This window comes from Symphodus melops (assembly GCF_947650265.1).
Source record: "Symphodus melops genome assembly, chromosome: 22".
In the NCBI taxonomy this organism is placed as follows: domain Eukaryota; kingdom Metazoa; phylum Chordata; class Actinopteri; order Labriformes; family Labridae; genus Symphodus; species Symphodus melops.
Window position 1 is genome coordinate 9,495,710 of NC_136712.1, and position 10,473 is coordinate 9,506,182.

Below are 10,473 nucleotides of genomic sequence, written 5' to 3' on the forward strand. Positions count from 1 at the left end.
TAGTTTCACCAAACTAAAAACAAGTGAAATCAGATCTCTGAAAAACACAGTGAAAAGTTTGACATGTCAACAAGTGTTGGATGTACTGTCATGAAACACTATGAGGACTTTGGAGGGTCTCCCCAAAATGAAAAGTAGATGAGGGGGATTCCCGTTTTTGCCCCTATAGTGCCAGCATGCGGCATCACAACACTCTTTGATCCCCTGACCTCTATCAGGAGGTGAGTCTGCACAGTCCTTCTGCTTATGGTCAAATACAAAACTATGAGATTCCCGTCTTCAACAGTGCTTCTGTCTTCTTTGCGCATGCTAAAGTGTGCGGGTTAGGATGCACACTTCAATCAACTGCAAAAAAAACGTGTTTTCATGAACACACCATCACTGTGCACATTACCGATGACAGATAAGAACAGCCTCTATGTTTTCAGAGATTTATTTTCAGAAAACAAGCCTACAATAACTATGTTTAGCTAAGTGTTATCATTTAATGTTTACATTGTATAAAGAGAGCACACCTGAGTTATATTCCTTGTGTGTTCAACATACCTGGCCAATAAAGCTGATGCTCTGAAATGTACCCTTTAAAAACTTTGTATTTACTCAATACAAGCTGCAACATTGCTGGAAGAACATTACATTTGAATGACAATGTTCTTCATTCAAATTTGGAAATGGTTTAGATTCAAATTTGCCACATAAATATTTTTGTATAGTAGGACCTGATTTATACATCATACAAACACCTGTTTCTATCCAGAGGCATCGTCACATACGGCACAAATTCATGACCGAAATGATATGTACTAAGGTACTCGATGCTGATTCCCTAAAATGTTATATTATAAGACTGGATTAGTGACATAGCTTCAGTATGTCCCTTGCCATTACTACCTATTATATGTCCTGTAATAATGAGCCATCTTAAAGGCAGAATATCTGAATTTTCTGGCACTTTATCACCAGTCCCTTAACTAAACAACGCTGTCCCTCAGCACACCGCTTCCCTTCTTTCATGCTCATCCCTTAGTGCAACCAATTTAATGACTGATCTCTATTCAGATATGAAGGACAAAATTAATTTGGTTTTAATTTATTTGAAGTGTTTTCTACCAAAAAGACTCCGATCTGAGGTTTGGATAGTCTGTCGGGTAAATTCCACCGTTATGCAAGTACTAACAGCGTCCCAAAGTGGGTGGGGCCATCTCATTTCCTCCACATGGTGGCATGGCTAATGCTTGGACAGGGAGGGGTTCACATGAATGAAACAAGTTGGAGCCTTCGTAGGAAACATAAACAAACAGAAGGTAGAGCCTTCCCCTACTGGGTTTGACTTTATTCAGTTTTAGAAAGGCCTTCCTCTACGATATATTTAGCTCGGATATATTTAAGATCTGCTGTTTAAATGTTGAAATATGTTGCATATTAAACCTTTTATGGCAAGTAGGAGGCTCATCAAAAGAAATGGTAATTTCACAGTTTTGTCATTTTTGTACGCAAAGCTTCCTCATACACCTGCATGTACATGTCCTTCATGTAATCATCAAAGTAAAACGAGTAAGACGCAAAGGAAGAGGAATCTCTCAATACAGATTCCACTTGAAGAGAGGGTCAATTATCCCACAGAGAAATACAGTATACTGTCGACACAAACAGAAAGGACTGGAACTAAGCCATCTGTACAACTCGTCTGGTTACAAGACCCCCGCTGTGACTGTGTGAATGAGAGACCATTTCTATATGGAATTAAGAGAATAATTGAAGACAGAGACAAACCACAGTTATGGGCTCTTCCCGTTTCTTAAATTATGTATTTATGTATGTATGTCCTCAAAGCAAGACGTGACACTTTAATCATCCATCAATAATACATTAATGATATAAGAGTTACACGGAACAGATCATAACTTAACCTTTTTATTAGCACATTAATAATAAATGAAGATGAGGGTGAGGTAGCGATCACTAATGTGAGGTTTATGTGAAAATGGAAGCTCTGAGGTCATAATGATGCACTGGGTCAACCATACAAATCAATTTACACTTCCTTTAGGGTCAATACAGGCAGGGCAGGATTACAGACATGTTAGTACACAGATAGCTGATTCTGGTCAAATGCAGGCAATCATTTTTCAGCCGCATACGATGCCTCTCCTCGGTGAATAAACAGCTCGTCTCAGCCGCCAATCACTGTGATTGTCACAGGCAGACGCCCTTCGTTTATGAAAATGGCATGTCAGTCATTTTTTCCCCCTGGCCCACACAGATGCCAAAAAAAAAAAACAACATACACAAGCACACTAATACACACTCTAGCTTTCAGCGCAGGAGAACCACTGATCAGTGAAGCTGCTGAATTTCTAATCGGACGTATCCCATTAACCTCTCTCACGCAGGGATCAAGGATTGATATCAGAGCGGGGAACCACAACCGCTCGACACCACAAACAGGCCTGCTGCTAAAGCAATGAGGGTGTTTTGATAACAGCCAAGAAGGCAAAAGAAGTGTTTGATTCTGTAACACCGACAGATTGTTTCAGCGCTCACATCCTGGACATATTTTGACCAAGTGCAGCATGCATCTCGAATGAAAACAGTGAGTCAATTATGATGTATCAAAGCTTCAAATCTGAAAAGCTGAGGGAAAAGAATGTGTCGTTGCCATTTTGATATTGAAGAATTATGAAAAACATTAATTATCAAAGTGGTCGTCGACTCTCTTTCGATTGGCTCATCCGTCTCCAGTATCAAATTGTTTCAGCTCTAAAACGGCACGAACTCCCCTGGAAGAAAGACACGAGCAAGTAGCAGGGAGACCAGCGTTATGAAAGCAATAACTCTTATCGACAGACTGTGAAATTCATGGCCATTATTATTATTATTATTATATCTTTATTTCCGCATTCTGGTCGACTGGAAAATGAGTCAGCCATCTCCAGGAAGCAGCTTCATCTCCCTACGACGAGCACACACGCCTGAAACAAGGGTGAGAACACAACAAAAAGCTTCCCCCCCCTCCTCCCCTGCTGCTTGTCTCTACATCATACATGGATGTTGACAGAAAATTACAGACATTCGGTCGCTAACTCCAGTTTGTTTTTTTCACAAGGGGCATCCCCGGTGTGTGCTCACTACACTGGAAAATGTGGAGAAAAAAAAAAAAAAAAAAAAAAAAATCTCTTTTCCTGAAATGACATAATCTTGTGTTGCCGTTACTGTGCAGTGTTGCTGGATCTGAACAAGCAGACAATGTGTGTGCTGTTTGAGTGCTTTGTTTCATTGCATAATAAATAGAGCATGATTTAATTGTATAAAACAAACAAACCAGCGATGGCTTTTCTCCAACTCTGTCCTCACATGCTGTTCATTCCACAATGGTTATAATTGTAGGGCTGAATCAGCAGTGAATGAGCCCCGTCATATGTCACATGTCCATGTCGATTTATTCAACCCTTCCATGATGCACACACCAGGGAGCAGCTTGTGTGTTGTAGTGGGCAGGGTTGTTAACTGTCTTGCTCTCTATTTTTTTCGTATTTTCTGCATCTGTTCAATTCCCAAAGGGGCCTCCTACAGCCTCCTTCCATGCTGAGTGATTGCACTGGACGAGGGTATATGTGTGCACATGCAGAGGAGAATAGGTGCTATCTCTGCAGATGGAGAGGAGGAAGCAATTACAAGCTGGTAGGCTTCGCCTCACCACGCCCCTCCCCCCCTCCACCCCCACCTCCCTCACATACATCACCCTGCTGCATTAGGGAATCATGGGTATAATGGTGGAATGGGCCTAAAGGGTCCGCCTCAAAAACAACCTGCTAATCCCCCCGCGGATTGGTCGGGGGTACATAGAGGGAAGGGAGGGTTGAATTTGGGGGTAACAGGGCAAGGCGAACGCCCTGACAATGAGTCCACCCTTGACACGCGTCGGCACCCAACCCCCCCCCCCCCCCCTCCCGCATCAACCGCAGCGACATTCCCCCAGGGGGAAAGCAAGTGATGTCAGCCATAGGAGAGGCAGGAAACCCCCCATAGGCCCGACATTGGCTCTGCCATGGCAGCCAGGCCTCCAGCATGAGCGTTCAATCAGGCCACTGTTACTGCCTGTCTGCATTCGATTCTTCTTTTTTTTCCCCCCACAGCATCACAGAAGGGAACAGGGTTGCGTTCAAGCTTCTCCGGTCATTGGAGGGGAATTCAACATCCAGACACACGCTACGCAAACAGGCTCGTTAAAACGGTTTAATTATGTCTCGAAATTATGATGAGCAATGACATGCTTGATTGGTTGTATCAGAGGGTTTTAATGAGGAGAAAGGCCTCACTCTCTGTCTGCAGCATTAACTCGACGTCTGCTCCAAACATGACACGATGCAGCCTCGAGTATGGTCCATAGTTAGAACTGTTCTGATACCATTTATTATCATGATTCCCTTACAGAAGAGAATCTGCCGATTGTGAAACTAGCGTGACAAAAAAAATGTTGGAGCGCTAACATCTTGCTAGCTGTATATTACATAACACGCTCTGCTAGCACCACGCTGCAGTTGTTTGGTATTCTCACACAATAATTTACTTAAGACAATTTGAGTTTGGTGTAGGAGGCAGATCAGTATCTGTATGTAACTTGCATCACACTGTGCTTAGCACTACTATGTTGTTTTTTAAGGTCACACCAAATTCAGCGGGAGGCTAAGTTGTTTCTCTCTATATTAGGATCCCCCTTAGCACAAGCATCAGCTATATTCTTCCTGGGGTCCAGTAAGTTATGGTGCTGTAATGGTGCATTGACACGCCTTCAACATTTTGGGGGAAGTATTTGAGGGGATTTGCAGATGCTAGTCTTTAACAATACTGAATAGTGTGTTGGGATTCATAAATCATACACTTGTGGAGAATTCAAGAGCCAACTCAACTTTATATGTACCTTCATGTCTCCTCTTGTGCTCCGTTACGAGAGCTCATCATTTTTACTGTCTTTGAAATTCTCCCTTTGGTTCAATCTAATGTCTCTATATCCCAGGTCCATTTAGGAGTCAGATATTAACATCATCTCATCAATCTTCCAACCTTCTCGCTTCGGGTTAAAAACCAGTAATCACCCTACTGGTGGGCTAATGGGTGCCTTAGCATCAACTCACTGAGAGTCCATTCATATTTCATCACCGGCAGTGGGCCCCCTCCCTCCTCCCAGAGCCGCGTTTCGCTCGTAAGGGCGAATAGACATCAAACGCCTCAACCTTCCAATTAACCAGCAAGACGCTCTGATCTCGTCGCGATTTGGCCCGAGATCAAATGTTCCTGTAAGGATCCAAGGATTTCCAAGGCCTTTTAGTAAGCCAGCCTCCCTGTCAAATGGGGATAAAGTGTACGCTGAAAGCACCTGGAGGAGATCACATTTAAAATGGCTGAGGCAGGGACTTCCTTGTATCAATATTTTCATATCACAGCGACTCTACAGCATGGATATTCATGATATACCCGACAGGGGGTGAACAGTAAAGTTTAACCAGATGTGCGTCGATGATTTTCACTCTGCTCAGGTGTCATTTAGCTCTGCACCATTTCAGGTGCAGCTTTGCTTTAAGGTGTGGAGGAGACATGCAGAAAGGCAACAGCTGTTCCTGCTAGCATTAATTATTCACTATGAGATTCCAACTGGGGATAGATGGTCATTACTGGTCTATGGTTATTTGGAAACAAGTGTAAATATTACCATATTCTTTTCTCCAGCAAAGTAAGCAAGCAATTTGGGGTAGAGGCTGACTGATTTATATGTCATTATCAGGCATGATCTGGTCTATCACAAATATATCAGTTTATCTAAAATTGCAGATATTTAAACTTTCACCATAACTATTCGTACAGAAGACTTTTTGGTGGTGATTGAGAAATGGGGTCATCAAGTACAGTAGCTTGCTCAGATGAGCAAGCACATACTTCCAAGGTTTAAAAAAAAAAAACACTGAACACTGTCTGCAGCTCAAGTAAAGCATCTGAGCAGACAACGGTCTGTGCAAGATTTTGTTGACAACGTAATGTCAGCATGTCTCAGAGAATCTGATATAAGTCATCTCTAATCTGTAATGTGGAGAGCAGCCTAAGTAGTCTGACTTCTAATGTCAAATTAAATGTCACCAATTTCACGTTCTCAGTTTCAGAATGGGTTTTTTTTTTTTTGCCAAGTACCTTTAGAATTTGACTTGGTGCACTTGTGCAAAACAATCGACGAAGGAGATCAAACGGAACGAGCAGGAACTGAAATAAAACAAATATATGAGCAACAAATCTCAAACATATAAAACAGATCAACAAGCTGTCATTTTTCATTTTTTTACGAGCGAGGAAGCGGAGTATGTTCCCCATGGATATCAAACAGATTTACATGTATTTATTTTTCAGTCTGGAAGTTAAGAACAGCGTCAAACACTTCACTGTAAAATTGGGTCAAAAAAACGTGCCATACAAAGCATGACATAATCTCTTTTAAAGTCTTTGAGCACTCAATATTCTCTCTAAAGTCTCTATTAATCCATTGAAGCTGAATGAATGAAATTCTTAGGCACTGGTAAGAGAATTTACAGAACAATCATAAACAAAGACAAAAAGAAAAAAAATCCACCTTGTTGAGCATCAGACTGAAACAAAAGACATGTAATCGCCAGGAAAAGACAAATTGAAGTTGCTCTTATCATGACAAAGCAGTGGAGCCAGACAACTTCTCCCCGCATCTTTTGCATGCATGCGTGTGCGTTTGTGTGTCACGCAACCTCAATTTCACAACAGGAAAACATTTAAGTTCCTTCCTCAAAAAAGGAGCAAGCCACAATGAAGAGCACAGCTGCCAAGACATGTGTTGAAACACAAATCACGGTCAATTAAAGGAGCTGTATTGCTGTTACTGAGAGGGGGGCGAAATGGGATAAAGAGTGTTAATCCCATTAACAGGGCCCCCTTTAGCAGTCTGGGCACAATAGGAAGAGTTGAGCCTTCAAAATAAATGTCTTCCTTTTATCCAGTCTTGTGAACTTTGAGGGAACGGGTTTAAGAGGCTAAATAGATAAATCTATTCAACCCTGTCAAAATACTGGCTCTGGATGACTCTGCCCTCCACAGGATTAAGTTATAATATAATGTAATATATCCTCGCAGTGACCAATGTCAGGCCCTTACATGGACAAAGAAGGGGAACAAGTGTGCACCAGGGGAAAACTCAGCAAAGCAGTCAAGTGACCGGACTGCAGAGTGTGACAGAGAGAGGCCAAAGGGTACTTTCTGGTTCACTGTGCGTCACTGATTTCAGGTCATGGCTGCAAGGTGGCACATAGTGCTTTTTTGGCAGTAAGTAACATTTACAAGAGCCCTGAGGCTGAATTATTATGCAATCAGAGAAACTGCATACCAAATTAAAGCACAATAGGATAAATAATCATGTAATATATAATTCTATAAGTTGCTGTAGTTTAAAGAGGGGGGGTTTCTGTCCACATTTCCATGGCATTTTTTGCAATGATTGCAAAACGATTATTGGCTCATTTTCACCGAGGCTCACAGGGACCCGAGCATCACACACACAGAGCAGACCAGTATCTCAAGGGAATACAATTATGAGACATTTAAGCCGCCTCTCAGCAGCCGCATCTCAATGAGATCCTTTTTTTTTTTTTTTTTTTTTTTTGTGGGTTAAGACAAGCAAAGAATAAATTCCAACCACACCAACAGGACCAAGTCTGTGTGGGATTTTTTTTCCCTCCCCTCCACATTTGGCATTGCTTGCGTTGTTGTCGTTTGTTTGTCTCACTTCAGGGTTTGATCCAGAGCCCCGCGGCAGCCTGGAACAATGCAATGAAGGACACACACGCATTTCCAGGACCTCTCTCTCAATGTCCACAGCAATCTTAATCCCAGATCAATTAAGACGAGCTCCTCTTTGTTTCGCCTCAGATTTGTGTTTCTCTCGAAGAATTGGCAAAGGGGGGCTGCTGAGCGAAATAAACAGACATACAGCGACTGTCTGTGCCAAGCAGCTTTTTTTTTTCTCCCCATCTCATTCATTCAAATAGACACAGAAAAAAAGAGGGGAAAACAACAAATCAGGAGTTTATCCCCATACGGTGCAAGGAAAAATGTTGTAAAACCGGAGTCGGATAAAAATAAAAAATATTGTGGCTGTACATTAAGCAAACCTTGGGGGGGTCAGAGCGACAACCCTATGCTTTGCAATGTGGCAGTCAGATGAAAAGCAACCTCTCTCATCCCGAGGCTGTTTACAACAGATCTGAGGCTCCGTAACACCAGCAAAGAAACCCCTTAGAGCAAAGCAGTTTGCAATGATGGAAATCAGCAATACTAGAGACAGTTCACCTCTACATGCCCATCTACCCAATCACACATGCCCTACAACTGAGCGCAGTGAACGCAGAGGACAGCAGTTCCAAAATCATAAAGGCAATAAACTTACCGACGCCGTATTTTTCATGCTCAGTAGGTATCCACATTTTTTTACGGTCAGCACATTTAAGTGAGTGGTCGGAATAGCAGCGAAATGCAAGGTTTTGGTCCCGTGCAACGCATTCTATTGGTGTGCTTTCCTCCGGTTTGTAGTAGGAGTCATTGTTTAGGTTACAGGGAGTGAAAGCGCTGCTGCCGCTGCTGCCGCTGCTGCTGCTGCTGCTCGTAGTGGTACGGAGACATGTTGCCTTCACGTGCTGTCGGGAAATGTGGCTATTCCGTCCCAGGTCAGCGCAATTAGAGGGCACAACAACAAAAAAATAGATGATCAAAAAAGACTGTGTAGTTGAACAATTTCGCGACACAAAAAGGGAGAGGAAGGCATGAAGGATTCACCACTAGACTATCTTACATTCAACCTGTAGTTCTCTGCTGTTTCGCCATGTAACAAGTTAGGCTGTTTGTTTTGTTTTGTTTTTAATCGCAAGCTGTTTGTACACCTGATAGGTCCTATCATTCATTGGTGTCAATGTTATAAATTATTTCACTGGAAGTGAAAATTGCAGAAAATTCAAACAGAAAATGTATTTCAATAGGCTAAATTGATTTAGAAAACTTTGCATTGGCCTATATCTTCCAATGTACAGCAAAGTAGAGGCCTAATGGTTTACTCCAGATATAAGGAACCATCCAGATGTCCAAAGAGCGTTCTTTTATATCACAACCACTTGAAATTGCAAAAAAAAGAAAAAAAAATCCAATATAATAATTACCGAGGGGTCATTGAATGCATCAGCATCGCCAGCGCAGCGATAATCATGAACAGTGCATTCTGGGACTTGTAGTTACATCTACTGACATCAAATTGCGTTTGAAGATCTCAGTATGTTTAAGGTTATTACTAAAGGGTATGACAGAAAGAAAGAAAGAAAGAAAGAAAGAATAATGGAATTAATGTAGAACATGGCCATATGGGAGAGTTTTCTCTTTCGGCACTCAGCCCTACTACTGAGACTAGAACATAAAAAATACATGAGAGTACATATTAAGAACCCCAAAACTTGAGGGAGTTCTACAGCCAAAATGAAGGAGTTCACATCCAGCTCTCAGTGTGTGTATATGTGCACGTGAAAGGGAATTTTCACCATCCTCTGTTACATGTCGATGAGCACATATAGACCCAATGTCACGCATTTTTTATGAGCCTGCTGTCCTACACCATCAAACAGGCCACATCCATAGCTTCTATACATCATTCCCTTTTCATTCGCTCATTGTTACTCTCCATCTTGAGGTCGCTGGTGTTGTGTTTGAGTAGAAGTCATTTCTGTGAAAACCCCCTTCTAATGCATGTTCATTTCCAGTGCTGCAAATGGTGCATTAAAATGCTTTGAAGTGTCAAATGTGCCACTCTTTTCTCTCATCACTTGTTCACATGTCCACCTATCCCATCCACCTTTGTAGTTTACATGGTGAATTATGAATGAATATGCCATTAAAAAGCCAGCAACTCAAGGCTTGATGCAGGCTTTGTAGGTTAAAATTCATACAGTGGGCTAAGGGCATCATGGGTCGTGTGTCATCCTCCCATTTTCTCTTACTGTACTGAATAAATGCCGTATGTAGATTAAATGCAGAGGAAACATTGCATTTAATTAAAATGGGGACTGGCAGATATATCTGGATTAATTTTACACTGTGCTTTCATGTTGCTCTGCTTCAGACCCATACGGCCCCCTTCGATCTTTCTGATTGGAGAGGTGGGGGATTTGTGGGTGCAGGGAGGGGGTGTAGGGGTTTGTCGGAATGTTCTACTCCACATATGAATAAATCATAAGCCAGGGAGCAAAGTAAGACAGAAACCCTACGGATTCATCCCTGCGAGGACAGGAGATTGGAGCCAGTGCGCACATTTAGAAAGTGGAAACTAGACTATGTTCTACATCAGTGGATCACTGCGCAGACTTCAGCTGCCACCACACTGAAGGTTTCATGATGATAGGAGTGATGGCAATGTAAACAGGAAAA

General features: G+C 42.1%; 1 protein-coding gene across 10 annotated transcripts in view; it reads right to left on the reverse strand.

Moving 5' to 3' along the window:
• dock4b (dedicator of cytokinesis 4b) overlaps positions 1–8,710 on the reverse strand; it is a 110,089-nt gene extending 101,379 nt beyond the window's left edge. For 6 of the 10 annotated variants that reach the window (XM_079334923.1, XM_079334928.1, XM_079334931.1 and 3 more), the window contains exon 1: positions 8,456–8,709. In XM_079334923.1, coding sequence (XP_079191049.1) covers positions 8,456–8,492 — 37 coding nt within the window. In that variant the 5' untranslated portion in view covers positions 8,493–8,709. Of the gene's footprint in view, positions 1–8,455 lie in introns of all 10 variants that reach the window. The other 4 variants (XM_079334927.1, XM_079334929.1, XM_079334924.1 and 1 more) reach the window with 1 other exon arrangement.
• Positions 8,711–10,473: the final 1,763 nt, after the last annotated feature.